Raw genomic sequence first — 18,081 nt, forward strand, 5'->3', positions numbered from 1 at the left:
GGTGTGGGTTTGGTTCTATGTATTTCCTCGGTTATCAGCCAGTATATATATTCTTCGCTATACATCTAATCTTCAGCTTACAACCTCTAGTTTTACCATTCCTCGACCGATAATTAACCCTCATTCCCGTCTACACGATTACTTATGGTTACGATCATCGTTTTCCAATGGTACTAGGGAATCATGTCCTCGAATCCTCCAATACGTTCATTTCTCTTGGCCGTTGAACTGTGCAGAGTTCGACATCTGCCACACTCCTAGTGGCTCAGATCTCCTCGGAAGTCATCGACTGCACTGACGTGATGACATCCCGAGTTTGTTGAGATGTAATACCCGGTGCTACAAAACGACAACCCGCCAATCATGCATCGACTTCGAAACATCGTCGAACGGACTGGGCATCATGCATCATGAGGTGCCTCCAGCTTCTCAGCGAAAAAAGTAACAAACACTCGTGGTTGGCAGATGCTGCAGGTGAATCAACGGATAAACGTAGCCCGAGGTAACTCGGAGACACATTCAAAACTTCAAGCGGATGAACAGCTGAGCACGGATCCCGGTCGGTTGCTTTTGAACTTCACGGTCATTACGCTCTCAGTGGGAAGAAAAGACCTCCAATAGCCGTACACGTGTTGCCGAGCGGAAACCAATACCGTTTATTGGATGCAAAAAGATTAATGAATAATGCTGAACGAGTGAAGTGAGAGTGTAGTATACAAAAGACAATATACGCAGTAAATAAATAACCAATGAAAGGTTCGGGCGGGATATATCTCTACATGTACAAGCTATGAATTAGATGGGAGTATGAACACAGTTGAAGAAGTCGAATGCAGAGAATGTAATGAGCAAAGTGAAGTGTCGGGTGAAGAAAGGCTGATATAATACACATTGATAGCGTCAACAACAGAGCAGGCGAACAGCCACGAAGTATGAAGGAGGGAAATAATTGACGGAAAGAAAGTAAAAGGTGAAAAGAAAGGGGATGGTTGGTACAGAATGCGTAGCTGGGAAGGTGGTCTAAGTCTGCCAAGACTATGGCGTGATGGACGATGGTGGGTTGGGGCTATCCAATTGATGGACATCAGCGGCCGATGGTGATGATTGGACTTGTAAGCGCAATGAAGTTTGGTGATGATTTTGATAGGGAATTTTAGTGGGGAGAGCCTGAGCGTTTGAGTGTGCATTGTCCGGAGTATCATTCTCCTGTCCCCATGGTGGGGAAACGCGAACAGATGCTTGCCAGTTTGGATTGAACCAATCGCCTAGTACGGTTGAAGGGCCGGCAGGATCGTATTCACCTGCCCAGCCAGTTAGAGATGAATAGGTAGACGATGGGATGAATGTGGCGGTGGTGGGAGAATGGCGAAGGGCTTGCGGGTTGATAGACGATAGGATGGGAGAAGGGGCCACATTGACAGGAGGAGGAAAGGTAGCCGAGGAAGCAGTCGGAGGACAGTCTTCATCGCATCCGCTCAGAGGGTCTGCGATCACAGCACAAAGACCATTTCTACCAGCGTTGCGAGACCATTGAGCGCCTTCGGTATCATCATGAGGCGGGGATAGTAACAGGGGACCGAATTGCTAGGAGACAAAGGTGAACGGGGAGACATTAGGTGGTAATAGATAACTCACCTCCGAATATTCTCGATCAAAGTTATTTCCTTCTTCGTAACCCAAGCCGTCAGTGGTTATTTCTGGGGGTTCGTAGCACGGGGCAAAGGGCGATGAGGGGGTAGCGGAGGGAGAGGAAGGCCACCAGGACGGGTAAGGAGGTTGGGAAGTGGAGTAGGAAGTCGCGGGGGTATTATCGGGCCAGGGGAGAGTGGTTTGATTGGCGGGTACGGTGGTGGAAGAAGCATAGAGGGGGACAGTGGGAGAAGGCGTGTGAGAAGGAGTGTGAGAAGGATCATGGCTGATGAGGGAAGCCGATTGAGTTGGAATACGAGTAAGTTCGGGATTGTCGGAGGGAGAGCGCCTCAACACGTGTGGAGGGTCTGGAACACCTTGTAGAGAAGGAGACGGTGGAGGATCGGTGGGAGAAGATGACGGGAAGGAGTCCCGGGGACTCAGCTCAGGCAGAGTTCGCGACGTGGACGCAGACGCTCGTTTGCGGCCCGTCCTACGTTTCTTTGACGGTCGAGAATCCGCTGGGTCCAAGGTAGCCTTCCACTCTTCGAGAGCGGTTTGTAGCTCAGACCCAGTCTTACCCTGCTTGAGGAGGTCGGCGATCTTGGCCACTCGGACGTCCTCGTCCACCTCGACATGGTCGTGAGAGCGTTCGCGGGCCTTGCCCTTGTCTTTTGCCTTGGACTTTCGGTCGGCCTTTGGCTTGGACAACGATGGATCAGGATCCTCCTGAGAAGATGACTCGACGTCGTCTTGTTGCTTTCTCGATTTACGAACGCGTTTTTTACCAAGAGCATTCGCTTCTGGAGTCCAGCGCCAGTCTGGATACTGTTTGCGGTGCTCGGCCTGGGCCTCACGAGCCTTTTCTTCCCAAACACGACGCTCCTGCGGAGAAAGATCCTTCCAGCAGAGGCCTAAAGTCGACATGAGCGCCACAAGGTTGTGCGAGAGAAGAAGAAAGGAGCTACCGATTATTTTTGAAAGGGTGGAGTGGTTTCCTTCTACCTTGCCTGGGACATGCTCGTTGCGGATGAAAGAGGAGCGAAAGAGAATGAAAGCATTTGGCGGGCGCGGGATGTGGCTTTTCTGCGCTTTCTCGTCCTGTCCCCGGCGGGCAGGCATCGACGACCAGAGCAGACTGCCCCGGCCTTCCCTTTATCCTCAATCAGGATATACCTTCCCACGGGCACGTGTTGCTGCTTTATTGTTCTCGCTCGCCTTTTATCTCCACCGAATCTGCACACTTGTCGCCCGGCCCCATGGAAACCGTATGCGTCTGTCTTCTTAACATGCGCGCTGTACAGAACAAACACTCGTCGATTTCCCACCGCCCGGCCATGGACCCCCTTCCAGTCTATGGCCTCGACTCTGATGATCGGAGTGGCTGGATCTGCTCCGCTTCTCCACGAAAATAGTTCTTTTTTTCCCGCAAGAATCATTCATGTACGTATTCTTGCTTACAACGACTGAAGCCGGGTTAGTATCTGTTTTGAACAAATAAAAGGAATCTCGCTGTATCTTCGATATCAAGCACGCCAACCGGCGGCTCGCGGTTATCAATCTAGTCCGTAGCTCAAAGGCTAGGCCACCCACGCCCAATCATGTAACACACATCGATCATCTAGCCGAGGAAGGTGCGGTTCCAGTACTTTTCGAAGGCTTCACAATCTTTTCGAGTCGAGGCTCGTGATAGCCTTTGCTAGAGAACGCTAAGGAGGTGTACGCTTGGTGTACGCCAGATTTCTTTCTTTTGAGGCATGGATCACTTGTGTCTTTTTATCGTAGCTTCTACTCGTTATCGCAATGTTTTGTGTTTAGATAATTAAATTTAGTAAACATCATTAATATCTGTTTTCTTTCACCCCGACTGCTCAACGATATCTTCCCCATACTCGATAATGCCTGTTGGATATCTACCATCAGTTGTATTCTCATGACTGTTTCGATGTCATCGTACCCAGTTTCCATTTCAAAATCAACAAGCAAAACGTCGGAATCTCCGCCCCGTTACAGCGCCATGGAGTTTATGGAGGATAACGAACCAAACGTACGCGTGTTGCCTTCTAGACCATGGAGATCTTCTTCTTGACAGCTTTAGTAGCAGCGGCATGCTCGATGCTGACATATCTAGTCTCGAAACTGGCAACAACGAACCGACGCCGGTGAGCATATTCGCCAAAAGATGAGGGGCGAGTTGCTAGAATGCCCTGGGGATGCAATGGTTCCCTTCTTACCCATTCAGGCTTTCATTGACACCGCCATCCAAGCACTAGCCGGACGACAACTGCTAGCCATTAAGGGACAGAAAGAACCAGAACGCTGGCGGGTTAACCGCCCCACGGTTCTTTGGAAACTAAGATGGAGTATACTGCCGGCATTTTCGACGACATTTGACGGCGATGCCACTTTTTCTACTGCGAAACACATCAAATTTATCATACTAGGAGAAAACACATCATGGACATAGGAAGTACCGGCATACAAAATAAATAAACGAGTTTATGGAATCACCTTCGCCTGTTCCTCTCTACTTTTGGAAGAATCCACGTTGGTCCCAATACATGTCGAACTTTTTTCCGCATACATCGATGATCATGGGAGGCTCCTTTAGCCTCAAAGCAGATAGATTAGCGGCACGAACAAACAGAGTTCCGTCAAGTTTGTCCGCATCTTTCAATTCGACGTCTTTGAAATACCCTGCCTCGCGTGTACCATAAGTTTGCGCAAATTGCATCATCGTACGCTGAAACTTGCGAACGTGTTCATCGGGGTGTAAGATAGCCAAGTGGATAATCTCAGTCCAAGGGTTCGGCGATGCCTTGGAAGAGTCGGGAAGCGTGTATGAGGGCCCTTCACTGTGAGTAGGCGTAGTAGTGATCAATGATTTGACTGTTTTGTTATCGGCAAAGAAGGCCTTGATGTCGATATCTGGTTTCCCCCGAGCGAGGAACCATCCGGAAATGACGGTGAGATAACTCCTGAAAAGAAGTTCCTGAGAAGTAGGTTTCAGGTGGGCCGCAATGCTGGGTAAAAACAAGGAGGAGTTGACGAAATGCATGCTGCAATATTTTCAGCTTCCAGTCAACCGGCAACAGCGATCCACAAGCCACTCACCAAAAGAAATCGGCATTAAACGCATCGGTCTCTTTTTTCGGATAACCAGCGACGGCATACATGAGAGTTGCGACCCAAGCGATCTCCTCTAGCACTCTTGGTAAGTCTTCCTTGTTATATTGCCAGGCATTGAAGTGCTTTAGGATCTGAGAACTGTGTTTCTCTAGCACTGCCCTATACATCAGCTCATCTCCAATACGTTCCTCCCAGGTCATTTTTGGATCACCAAGGAAGCGAGAAAGTACGCTCAACGGGCTAGAGGTAGAACGGTGCGTCTCGTTCTCAGATACCTTCCACCAAGAGGCAGGTATGACTAGATCCGAATCTCCCGGGTGCACAGCGGCCTGGGCAAGTCCTAGGTTTGTAACAACGTAAGTTTAAACAGCACTCACAGGGCTACAAGAATAATACCTTCGGCAATGACTCCGGGAATACCGAATTCATATCCTTGACCACAGTGAATTATGGGATGAAGGACGCCATCCATGAAACGATTCAACATCTGTACTTTCTTGTCACCCTCGGGATAGTTGGCGGCGCTAGAGAAGACGTAGTCTTCGAGAATAGCACTGGGTCCTTTAACTGCTATTTCACCGGTAAAGAACACGAGATAGCCATCATAGTATCTGTGAACACGTCTTATTATCACGGTAACGAAATGTAAAGCGGTGCGTTGCTTACTTTTCGTCACCAAGATGGTCGGTCCAATTATCCTTAGTGACCGGTACCGGGGAAGCAAACGTCGGGCGTTGATACGAGCTCGTCTCGGCGTAGGATGCTTTGATGGTGTCGGCATCCGCGCCAAGGTGCCACAACGCAAGAATACCATGGATGGAGTGGCTTCAAATGGAGGAATCAATGTTAAACCCGACAAGCTGATAATATACGGATCATACTTGTGGAAGCCGTGGTCGTTAAAAAAACAATGCCAGCGTTTGTAGTCATCCTGCAATGCCTCTCGCAGAGCCGCAGTACTTTCTGGGGAAACTCCAGGAGAGGGGATCGAGGCGGGCAAGTCGACGGAGCTGAATGGTTTCGGCTCAGGGAAAAGATCTAACATTCCGTTCTGGATAGACGCAGAAGACATGTCGAAAAGAAGAGACTGAACGCTGAGTATACAAGCTGGCAGTTGTACGCAAAGTCAACCCTCCGCTGGACGCATTTATATACGAAGTGGAATGCCGCCTCTCAGGGTGAAAGAACTGAAAAATAAGCAATAGTCATCAAGATGACGTCGCATTAGAGCTGAGAAACCAAATGACTCAGCTATCCTAATGGTCCTGACGTTGGGCAAGAATTCATTGAGAACTCATTGAATTCGCATCAATTTTCCCATCAGATCAACGTCAAACAGTAACCTCGTGGCACATATCAAGTGCCTACCAGCGCTCCACCCCTTCAATATGTCAATATTCATTTTCTCTACATAATCGCATGTCTTGAGTCCAAACCTTTGCATGCGCCTTCGTGATTTCATGCGGCGGTTCAGCTATGCTATCCGCATGTGTATTGCAAACTTCAAGGAGATCGATTAGGAAATTGACGCGGCAACAGCACTTCTCTGAATTCAGGTGGGTTGTATCAATTTACACGAGTTCAGATCAATACTCATTTGTGTCACTTCAAACGCAGTGGTTTTTACCTTCCGATGTAATCGATAAGCGCTCCACGATTTTGGGGGCAAACGGACGAGAACTCGCGAAGAAATCAGAAAGGACAATGCCAACGGCTATATATAGAGGTCAGCGTCCGCGTCAGGTACGACCAGAAGTTACATAACTCCACCTACGTAGACCCTCCCTCTACACATCTTTCCCGTCCTCTTCGAATGTCGAACATCTTCATGCCGCTCCGCCATGTCCAGTGGCTTTCAAAATCACGTCAGGCGAGGACTCTGCCTCGGCCTCGAAGGTGCCTTCAATTGTGAACTCGAAATAACGTCAGCCGCGCTGGGTGGCCGATTCTGTTGAACGACGGGATCCGGAGAAGTCGCGTCTAGGCGATCATGTTACTAGAAGCTGAGATCGTGGTGAGAGACATTTCACCGTTTTCGATTGCTGATTATCTTACAAAGTCAATCAAGCCTAGCTAGCTCTGTTCCATGTTTCTTCCGGGTCTATTCTCACCCATGGACGGCACTACTAGTACACAGGAACCTCAAGCACGTCGGTGCTAGCAGGGCTAGAGTCATGATGAAATACATGCCTCTTCCGGTCCGCCTTTCCCCCGACGCCTGATCCCATGAGGAAACATATCGGTGAATGCTATTTCATCAGCCACTGCGGCAAGCAATTTTCCCCACAACCTTCGTCAACACGCGCTGACCGTTCACAACGGACCAGGACGAGCGTATGACGCGTGATCTCGCGTCGCTCCATGTTTCTATGGCCGTTGCCAACAAATTCGGTTCTGCTAGGGGACGGTTGTAGATCCAACTCAGACCAGCCTTGTTCAATTTCCCGGGAGCTGATGGTCCATACGGTGATGCAGCAACAGCGTCGCATGACTTCGCCTACGACTACGACTACGAGCATGATTCAGAGTTACGACCCCAATCCCGGAGGCTCTCAGTAGCGGAACTCTGAAATGATGATGCAGTAGTACTACTGTCCTCAACCAGCTCAGCAGAACCGCGTCCAACCACTTCCGGGCTTGTCACTTCAGCGTCGGCACTCGCACTTGTCAATTGTGCTCCCCACCCACATCACTTCCCCAGTATACCTCAGATCACCTGCACAGTACTCACCAGCAACAGCAGCAACTACGAGCGGCGTCGGCCAGGAGGAATTCCCAGGAGCAGACAGAAAATCTACAGCAATACGCCGCCGTATACCATTACCATCATCAATACTATCATACCGATCGGGACAATTCGGAAACAGTAGCGCTGTCTCAACCTTCGCCTATACACCACCCTTCTCATTAGCGTCTCCAACAACCTCACATATCAGCACACGCTCTTCCACCTCCCCTTTCTCCCCTTGACCCAGTGATCCGGAGCAGATGCAGCTTCCTTCGTACCTTACCTAATTTGTTCTTTTTTTCTTTACGTTGGCTTCCATTCCCTTTCACTGTAGTCCTGTCGCATAACCCTCTGATAACTACAATCTTTCTATTCCTTTCAGGAACCAGGAAACAAAGTCGAATACTGGTAAATTTGAGTAGTTCAGTCAAAGTAATATACTGGTACTGCATTCCAATAAACATTAAGTGCGAACATCGAGTCAGGAACACCAGTGTCAAACTGTTCCATTCATGCCCGATTTCTTGGCAAGTCCCCCGTCCCACCTGGTTATTCTCTCAAAAGTGGTAAGAGTATTCACGAACAACTAGCCGCATACTTTGAAACACATGTTTCCACCAACTCTTGACCGCAGTATTCTAGATATGGGCTCAAACGCTCAAAAGGGTAGTTCAGCGAATTCACACAAGTATAAGAGCGTCAAAACGGTGAAAAAATGAGAGAAATTGAGCGAGTGCAGTGATGCTTTACGGTGTGGGTTACTCGTACACATCCCACGTTTCCAGCATCATCGATTGACCTGTCAACTTCTTGATTCCCCGAGTGAATATGGGGGCACTGGTGAGTCGTTGAACACTACCACGAGCGCTTTCGTCCAGTGGGAGAGGTTGGAGAACCACTTGTTGCCTTGCCTCTCCGACTCTCTGCGGAGGAGACAGGACCGGACCCGGGTGGAAATACCGACATAAGCGAAGGAAGAGTGATTGTAACCATTTCTTTTACGTCCTTGCAGGGATGCAGAGAAGACATACCCAGTGCCTAATCTGCAGCGTAGTTGGCTTGATCAATGATCATGCAATCGCAAACATACTCTGACTTTCTCACAGGTGTCACGCGGAGGCATACGAACGCCACACAGTGCTCTTTAAATGACCTCAATCAACGCGCCATTTATACCACTGTCCACCCATGAACCAAAGCATGGACAACGAAACCACTCCCAGGTCAAGGCCACGAACTCATAGCATGATCTATGCCACTCCATCAGGTCGTTTGCTTTATAAAAATTCCTCTTTGACGGCCAGCGCAAAGGAGCGAGTTGACCGTGCCAATGCGCCTTTCAATCAACGCCGCTGTCTTGTACAAAATCTTCCTAACGATTATTCAGTCCAATACTGCCATATGATCGCCAGAAAATACACACGGGATGAAGATTTGGTGTGTTTAATCCTCCCTTCTTCAACGTTTCAGCTGAAAATAAACTGGTTTTCATAGATGACCTTATTGGAGTGGTATTGGAATATGCGTTATAGGGAATTACACCTCAATACCAGACACAACATCTTTTTTGGTGAGTATATTGTTTTTGGTTTATCGCATAATGTCTGAAGCTCTCCAGCGGGGGCGGCACTCCATCTCCACCATGACAATAATGCCTGGGGCCTGTTACCTGATAAGGAATACGTTGATCAATATTATGAAAAGCGGTTTGTCGACAGGAATGAGTTTCCTAAAATTCCGGTATGTATATCAGGGGCTTCCGCTTACAATCGCTTACAACGCATCGATCGTAGCTGCCTGAGGGTGGGTTTAAGTATAAGCTCATCCCACTCGGCGATTCTATGAAAACGTTTCCCATTCTTCGGCAAAATGAACATGGGCAACCACCGAGCGTTGATCAGTATACAATTTACTTGTATCCATTCGATAACATGCCGACATTTCGAACCCACCTCCACCCCAAGTTTGCAATTTACGAGCTCGGCCGCAAGGTTCATACCTTGGTAGCTAAAGACGGAGCTGCTGTCACAAGGGCATTTCGGACATATCGGGACCTAGAACATGTTTATGACGTGTTTGCGAGTTGGTCCCTATCGCAGAAGAATTCGGCCCGGTTTGAAGAATGGAAGAATCAGGACAATACAGAGGGCGATGGGGATGGTCAGTCAGAGTCAAGCTCGAAGACTGGAGCTGATTCTTGGAGAAATGGGGTTAAGCGTAAGCGGATAGAACATGCTGATGAACAAGGGTCGCCCACACCTGCAGGAAGGAACTCAGATGTCATGCAAATGGAAGATTTGTCTTGCAAGAGCCTGTCTCAGGAGACGATGATTGAGCATGAACGTTTTTATGGGAAGGAAGGATGGACACAGGAGAGTTTGTCTGGTTGGATAGCAGATGCTTCCAAGCATGTACCAAGCATGTAACGGCACACGTTTGAGCCTACAAGTGTAATCAATACTTCTTATCCATTATCAAAACTGTTGAATAGTAAAGATCTAGTATGGAAGAGACGACCTCACTAGGCGTGGACGCCGCGAGGCAACATCTAGATGAGCTAGATGATTCAGACCATCACTGGCAAACCCAGAATTTCTCATCGGCGATTCTGGCATCAACCCGCGACTGCAGTCGTGGCTGTGCCCTGCGTCACTTGAACATCAACAACATCACCCAAAGGCTCGGAACGCAATTTCTCAACAACCGCTGACCGGGGTGACTTCAAGCTTCGCAGGATGGGAGTTAGAAACAGCAGGGGGATGTCTGAAATTGAAGGCAACACGATTAACATGAAATGTTTTACTTATTAGTGGGTAAGACGATTTCTCTAGCCCCTTCACTCTCCCCGACCGCGATGCCCGCCCCTTGCTCGCCCAGCAAACTCCATCCTGGGATCCTCCTGTGATCCAGAACCACCCTCCCCAGAGTCACGACCCCAATCCAGGCGACTCCCAGTCATGGAACTCTGTAATGACGATGCAGGAGTACTATTATCCTCAACCCGATCAACAGAATCGCATCCAACCACTTCTGGGCTTGTCTCCTCGGCGTCAGCGCTCGCACTTGTCGACAGCCACTCACCGCTTCCCCAGTATACCCCAGATCATTTGTGCAATACCCCGCCACCGAATGGGACGACGGCAACGTCGTTCATTCTCTCCCTGCCCTCATCCAATCCCCCCACGCCTTTCCGTCAGTCCCCTCTCTTTTCTCACTGTTTCTACCCCCTTACCCATGCCCAGCCCCAGCCCCCAGCACGTCCAGCACCTTCGCAAACAAATGGCCGACATCCTCCACGCCCTCTCCTCCAACTTTACCACCTGTGCATGCGGCTCAAAAGCACGAGACTGTGTCCTCAATCAAATGGCCGCTTTCGTCGAACACGACCGTCTCCTCAACGTCGATCTCGGCCCCCTCATAGGCAAGCAACGGGGCTTTCGAACCCGAGAGCGCGTTCCTTCCTCTAGCGGTATGGCCGGCGTTGAGATGTGTACTCGAAAAGGAAAGGAAGGGAGGGTCACTCTGCTCCCCCTCGTATGCGACGCACCGCTTCGTTTGAAGACGAAGATCGAATGCGCAAGAGGTGGAAGCAGCAGCTCCCTATCGGCTTGGGAATACACACCCCCATCCCAAGCAGTTCCAAAGTCACCCGTGCGTCATTTAGTGAATTTCACGACTCTTACTTATTTTACCTAGCCCGCGATATGCCACCCCCACCACTCCCCACAACGTCCCATCTCATGTCCATCGATGTCGTCTCCCCCTCATCCGACTTTGCCCGCCTATCTGTCGTCTCTGCTACACCGAGTCCGTATCAGCCATGGACGCCTTTCGAGCGCAAGGATCCCATTCCCACGGATACAAAAACGGAAACCGAGGTATCGCCTTTATCCATCTCTCGTTCACGTTCGAGATCGCATTCGCCTTGTCATCGACATGTTTCGCCCACCTCTACTGCCATCATGACGCCCCCATCACCACGAGCCGAGAAATTACCCGGACGGGACTCTTCCGAGCCAGTAATCATTCCAGACTCTCCAGAGCCAGTGGAACTAGTGCAGCCAGTCAAAGACGAGGAAGTCATCCGAGACTCTCCCGAATCACCACCACCTGAACCTGTGGATGAACCCTCATCACCCATGTCTCCTCCTACGCCTACTCCCCCGCCCAATATTAGCCTTTTCAAATTTAAGATAATCTTCTCTTAAGTTTAAGTCTTTTAGTTGTGGGGTTAACCTTTTTAGATTGGATAAATTTTTCTAATAGATTACCTGGTAAAATTTGGGATGCGCTATTAAAAGGAGTTACTACTGTAGCTGGAGGCATAGTTATAGCTGAACGATTTAGAAGAGGAAGTAATGAAGGTTCTAATAGCTATTCTAATGGCAATAATAATTAAGGACCTAAAATGACTTTTCATTTTTCTTCTTCAATTGCTAGAGTCGCAAATTTAGCGGCTAAATTGCTAAAGGCTGCCCTATTTTGGGAGCTGGCATAAATAAAATTATAAACATTGGTAGAATTTATTAGGCAATTATAACTAATTGGTTTTTTGTTTTTAAATATTAAATATGTAAACGACATCAAAACGTCGAAATCTAAATGATTAATGCAACCGAAATTAATTGCTCGAACATGTGAACTAGATTAGAGGTCGCGATGTCATACACATATACAGGAGTACCTCTTAATTCTCTCAAGTATATTTTCCATTCCATGGACATAGGTTCAAGGTAACCAGCCCATGTTACCGCCACAACCAGCATCTCCGTTGGAGGGCAAAGGGACAATAGAGATCGAGGATGAGCTTGAAGAAGGAGAATTACCATCGCTGTCAGACGAAGGCTGGACCGCTTCACCCTCTCCACCCCCATCCAAGCATACATTCATCGACTTGACACTCTCCCCCCCCCTCCACCCGCTTCGGTGTCTCCGCCACCCCCTCCGACGCCCACAGCGCCGAAAGTGAAACTGTCGTTAAAGGACTTTGCCGCGAGGAAAAAGAAGCTAAGGGAGGAAAATCCTGGAAAGGACGAGAGTATCGGGTCACCCATGGTGGAAGCACCAGCCGTTGTGAGCACGCCGATCGAGACTACCAAAGCCAAAACTCCAGACGTACGTCGTTTTCCTTTTTGTGTGTTGCTCAATGACCGATTTCTATTAGCCTCCCAAGTGTTCCACGCATAACGACGCTACCCGCGAAACTACGTTCCGAAATGCGACATACTGGCGCTCCCTCGTCATCCAAACTTCCCTCATCATCCTCGTCTCCGCCGCCAGCCACTGGGGTGTCGTCGACTCCTTCATCGTCATCGATTTCTACGCCCCCAACGTCAATATCGTCGTTGGTCATTGAAAGCACACAACAGAATAGCCTGTGGTCAATCATCGCACAATCGGCACGGGACGATTTAATTGAGGAAAGGTTGAAGAACGCGAGGGAAGAGCGGGAGAGAAAGATAAAGGAGGCACGGGAGAGGAAACTAAGGGAGGAGCGGGAGAAACAGGAGAGGGCAGAGAAGGAAAGAAAGGAGGAAGAGAGGAAAGAGAAAGCAGAGTTGGAGGAACAGAGGCTCATCTTGGCCGCTTTTTTCCGGCGCCCACACGAAGTCAAGTGGGAAAATTTTGCGGAGGAGTTGGAGAAGCAGAAGAAGGAGTTTGTAGGAGAGAGGAAAAAGGTAGAGAAGGAAGGGTGTGCGGAAATAGAGGAGGATTCAAGTGCGCACATTCTTCGATTTCTTTTCGTGATATGAACTCATTTTTCATGTGTAGCAGCCGAAAGACCCAAAGCCAGGCAAGTTGTCCCTGAGAGGCGTGCGGTATCACCACCACGGCTGCCCCTCGTCACTCGTGAAGCCAAGGAGATCGCGCCGAAACGCTCTCCACTGCCGCCTCCAACGCCTATTCCCACCTCCGTTGCCCCACCACCTTCGATTCCTCGTTCCCAATCACCTACCACTCTGACGAATAAACGACCTCTGAACGCTATTCCAACCGCGCCGAATTCGGCTCTGTATGCAGCACTCCCGCCGCCGCCCGTACCCTACAATACCCCTCCGAAATCTGCTCCAACTGCACCACGAGCGTATAGATTGATGTCTGCCTTTTCGAATGCTACGCCTCCGACTGGTCCGAGAGCGTTAGTAGGATCAACGCCGAGATCTTTCTCCTCTTGTGCTGGCACAGCGCCACACGCCTCGACCTCGACGCTGCCTCCATCGGTACCTCCCCCACCACCTCATGCATCCCCTCCGCCTCAACCTCCGCCTCCGACGAACACTTCCCCTCGACGACCTGTATCCCCGCCTATCAACAAGGTCAAGGATGCGAGGCTGGTTGAGAGTGTACGCTCGACGCCGTCCACGAGCTGCGCCAAGGCAAGCACTCGGCCCCATGCCATTAACACAACAAGGATACCCGCCACTCGAAACACATCCAAATCCAATATGCCAAGCTCGTCTACACCGGTTACACCTACAGCTACTCCAACACCGACATCCATTCCTCCGAGTGCCGGTTTACCACCACGTCCTCCTGTTGCTGTTACGACGCCATCGCATCACCTTCATCGAGATCCTCTGAGTAGTATGATGGCTATGGGAATGGGAATCAGCAATAGTAGTAGTAGTAGTAGCAGCGCGAAGCGGTTGGGAAATGATAGGGCGAAATACGAACGGGATGGCGAGAGGTCGCGAAGTAAAGAGAAGGAGAGAGAGAAGGATTGGGATCATTGGGCGCCACGGCCGCGTAGAGATTGGGATTCATGGCCTTGCCGAATGACTGACAAGTATTAGGAAACACGTAATATTGCCTAAAAAAGGGCTGAAAAGAGGTTTCTCACACCAAAACATGCAAAATCCCCGCCATCAACTGTTCTGTTCACGGAGGGTAATATGTGTCACCCCACCAAGTCTACAGGCCGCCGCGAACAGTTCTGTTCACCGCGGGCAGCGTGATGCGTTACTCAGTGACTCTACTTAGCCCGCCGTAGACTACTCTGTTCATTGCGGCAATATATTCCATTTCCTGACATAATTAAATATCACTGCACCACCCACAGCATCCAAGTCTTTCCTTCCTTCCCTCCATCATAGGCACTTTTTTATACAAGGGTAGGGGTCAGAGGTGGGTGCGGGGGTGCCAAGCACGACCAAACAATTGCTATATACAGTACCATAGAGTGCTATGAGACACCTAATATACACAATATGCCGCGGTGAGCGAGTGTCTGCACGGCGGCAGTGACTTGTGACTCGCAAAATGTGACAAATGCCTCCGTGTGCAGTGGTCCTCACGGCGGCATTTATAGCTTATCAGAAGCGTCTTGACAACCCGGTTCCAACGGTGCCCATAGCGTGACGAACCAATGAGCGGTTGACTAGTTACAAGCAATTCTTTGTATTGCTATGATAGTGGGAATACATATCGACAATATGCCGCCGTAGTGGGCATGGCTCACGGCGGCATGTCAATAAACATATTACAAATGGTGTACCAGTAGATAATATAATACAAACAATTGACCATGGACATAAGACATCCCGCTGTAGGGATCACTGTGCATGGTAGATAAGCTTGTAAAGCAATCCAATTGGTGACTGTGCCGCCATGAGGAATGGTGTGCACGGCGGCATATCACACAATGGACATCTGAAAGTGTTATCAACTACCGGTGTTACTGTAAGACAAGTAATTCATAGTGCGAATTGATGATGTGTAGAGAGGATGACAAGTCCTGGAGGACAGTATCAAGCTTGCGCCATAGTCAAGGGGGGTTAGGGGGTTAGGGGGTTAGGGTGATGATGAGTGTGTTAGAATGGTGTGTCAAACAAAAAGACGCAAAATTCTGGGGGACCACCCACAGAACTTTTCGTCTTATATGTAAGACTCATCAGGCGCTCGGAGCAGAGTTTGACACGTACCTTGGTCTGACAGAACCCTAAGAGAAGGGTAGACTGTCATCTTTGACAGCTGTCAGCTGTCAACACGGAGTTTGACAGATGGCATCTGTCAAACTAAGAATAGACTTACCTGGGGTTACCTGGGGTAACCTGTCACGTGCTTGATTACGTAACTGCGAGTTGATCCGAAGTGGCTGTGCTTCCTAAAATAGAACAGAGCGAGAAAAAATAGGTCCAGACCCGTGTCCGTGCCCGCAGGGCAACCCGTTAGGGTTAGGACTTAGGGTTAGGACCTATTTTTTAGAGGATACATGTGGTTAGTATGCTGACCCCTCTCGATTAGGAATTCGAATCGACGTACCGCCGAGTAAATCTATGACCAATATCGAAGACGAACTTTAGGTAAGTCGACGATCCGCCACAGGGTAGAACAACAAGATAACTTAATACCAGGTTGGTCGAAACACGAGAAATCGTGTAAGACACGAAAACAACAACACTACACAAGGCAGCTCTAGTTGTTCCGGAAGCAAGGTTCCTAGTCAGTGTTACCGTACGACCTCACTATTGGTTCTCAGCCCTACTAAGACACCGAGTACTAGGACAGGCCTTTCCCTATTCCCCGAAGGTTTCAGTATATGACCAGCCGTTCTCCGGGCCGTTCGGGTAGATCCCCTCAGAGCGCACGGGGGTGTTTCTGACACATAGGTATAAATACAGATGCCGGACAACTTTCGAGGTCCGTAAGAGTACAACTATACTATCTACGGGTTGGTGTTATAATTTCGACTAAAAATAGAGGTTTTTCATGGTCGGCAAAGCCTCCCTCTTATTTCGTCTACCAAATCCGTATGGTTCGCGGGATCCACATAGTTCTTAAGCCGACCAAGAAATGCGGCACGTATAAGACACACCCCCGAAGGGCTCGTTTTTCCTACGAGAGCAGAGCAAGCGTCAAAGGTACGCGGGAGGTTATGGCCTCCCTCAGATATGCTAGGAATCGTAAAGAACACTAATAGTAGCATTCCAAAGCGTCCTTCACGAAAATACCGGGCAGCGAATTAGAGGTTTTACAGGGGTCGAACTAGTCTCCCTCCTACCATCCGTGCTTCCGTTTCTACGCGAAGTCGGCGACTACGCTTTGTTACTACAAAGGTAGTGCTTCCGTCATTTCCACATCAAACGGATCCCAGTCGCGAACGACTCCTGGGGGCGACGGTTGAGTAAAGTGCGGTGCGAGTACACTCCGTACTTGACGTATGGAGTTAGCCTCATTTCCCGCCTCGGTTGCGTCCGTTATTTCAAGAACGTTGTGTTTCCACATAGTAGTTAAGTCGAATAGATTCTTAGTACGTTTTTTAGAAACTATGACTTTTTTACCGAGAAGCGAAGTCTTATCTAATCTAACGTACGGACCAGCGTTACCGTTGCCGCCGAAGAACGAGTGAACCTCAAAGAGATCACCGTCACGACGGTCGGCGTTGGAATACCGGGGTACTAGACTAGTTTCTGGAAAACGAAGAGTATATCAAACTTTCGTCTCCAATGGAAAAGTGCTCTAGAGCACTGTACCATCCTTGCTTCATACGTTCTTCAAGTTGGTGAGCGTTAATATAGTCCCAAGCCGGGTTATACTCGCTTTTAAGCACAAGCACTTCAGCCCGTGCCACCGGTTCTTCTCTAAGTCGAGATGCCCAGCGTGCTTTGTAGTTTTGTTTAAACCACGAGTTTATAACACCAGGAGGATAGCCTCTAGCAATGTAGATGCAAGCTACTTCTTTGCACGACTCCACGAATGTGGGGAACGTGCTGCTAAGAGTAGCCATCCTCGATAATTCGCCCAGAAAAGTCCCCCGTTTAACGTACGTGGGGTGGGCAGATATCCAAGGGATACGCTCGAAATGGTTAAGCGGTTTCCTGTAAGGTTTCCATTGAAGCCTGTCTTCTGAATCGAAGTAGACAATCAAGTCCAGGAAAATCATATGTGAGCTGGAGCTCGACCATTCCAATGTGCAACCATCAAAGACTAATTCATTCATGAATTCTTTCGCATGTTCTGCCGTTTCGGCGTATACAAGTGCGAAAGTGTCATCGATGTAACGGGTATAAAATCCCATATGTATACTATTCATCTTATCCCATTTACTTTCAAAGTAATGGCCAAACAGGTTAGCTAAGTCGGGGCTACTCGCGACACCCATAGCTAGTCCTTGTTTCTGACGATAGTATTTTCCTCCATGTTGCATAAGGAGGTCTGAATCCGCCGCACGCATACAACGCTTAAGAAGTCGTTGAAAGATGCTATGCCTATGAATATCGTGCTTATTCTCACCGTTCTGGGACCATTCGGACCAGAGATCATACGCAATAGTATGCGCTTGTTCAACAGGGACGTGTGGGTAGAAAGCTACCACGTCACCTGAGACGATGTGAAGTTTGCACCATTTACCGTTAATCCAGCGATAACGGGGCAGGTTCAGTTTGCTCAATTTTAACACCAGTTGCTTCGTTCCGATGCAAATGTAAGGTGACGCTTCTACGAGAGGCTTGAGACTTTTAGATACGAACTTAGCAGCTGTTCCTTGTACTACAGAGTGGCACGGTACGATTGGCCTTCCTTTAAACGGATTCTTGTGAATCTTAGGAATAGCGTAGAAGATAGGAATGACGGCTTTAGAATAATCCGCACGTACA

General features: G+C 49.0%; 4 protein-coding genes across 4 annotated transcripts; 2 read left to right on the forward strand and 2 right to left on the reverse strand.

Annotated features, from left to right (window-relative positions):
* Positions 1-659: 659 nt before the first annotated feature.
* On the reverse strand, positions 660-2,751 carry AGABI2DRAFT_208468 (hypothetical protein; the record flags this gene model as incomplete). The annotated part of the gene is made up of 3 exons (XM_006463546.1): positions 660-1,584; positions 1,636-2,543; positions 2,598-2,751. The coding sequence occupies 3 exons, from the start codon at positions 2,749-2,751 to the stop codon at positions 1,036-1,038; spliced, it is 1,611 nt and encodes a 536-aa protein (XP_006463609.1). The 3' UTR covers positions 660-1,035.
* Positions 2,752-4,156: 1,405 nt separating this feature from the next.
* On the reverse strand, positions 4,157-6,035 carry AGABI2DRAFT_208469 (hypothetical protein; the record flags this gene model as incomplete). The annotated part of the gene is made up of 7 exons (XM_006463547.1): positions 6,006-6,035; positions 5,640-5,943; positions 5,425-5,583; positions 5,155-5,369; positions 4,943-5,098; positions 4,744-4,906; positions 4,157-4,688 (listed from the first exon to the last, which is right to left on the reverse strand). The coding sequence occupies exons 2-7, from the start codon at positions 5,828-5,830 to the stop codon at positions 4,157-4,159; spliced, it is 1,416 nt and encodes a 471-aa protein (XP_006463610.1). The 5' UTR covers positions 5,831-5,943; positions 6,006-6,035.
* Positions 6,036-8,674: 2,639 nt separating this feature from the next.
* AGABI2DRAFT_187156 (hypothetical protein) lies at positions 8,675-10,785 on the forward strand (the record flags this gene model as incomplete). Its single annotated transcript, XM_006463548.1, has 6 exons — positions 8,675-8,923; positions 8,981-9,056; positions 9,105-9,226; positions 9,280-9,734; positions 9,989-10,678; positions 10,735-10,785. The coding sequence occupies 5 exons, from the start codon at positions 8,675-8,677 to the stop codon at positions 10,194-10,196; spliced, it is 1,110 nt and encodes a 369-aa protein (XP_006463611.1). The 3' UTR covers positions 10,197-10,678; positions 10,735-10,785.
* A 1,445-nt stretch (positions 10,786-12,230) lies between these two features.
* AGABI2DRAFT_120426 (hypothetical protein) lies at positions 12,231-14,280 on the forward strand (the record flags this gene model as incomplete). Its single annotated transcript, XM_006463549.1, has 5 exons — positions 12,231-12,256; positions 12,325-12,601; positions 12,651-12,818; positions 12,856-13,204; positions 13,259-14,280. The coding sequence occupies 5 exons, from the start codon at positions 12,231-12,233 to the stop codon at positions 14,278-14,280; spliced, it is 1,842 nt and encodes a 613-aa protein (XP_006463612.1).
* Between the last annotated feature and the right edge of the window lie 3,801 nt (positions 14,281-18,081).

Source organism: Agaricus bisporus, assembly GCF_000300575.1.
Source record: "Agaricus bisporus var. bisporus H97 unplaced genomic scaffold AGABI2scaffold_8, whole genome shotgun sequence".
NCBI classification, from domain to species: domain Eukaryota; kingdom Fungi; phylum Basidiomycota; class Agaricomycetes; order Agaricales; family Agaricaceae; genus Agaricus; species Agaricus bisporus.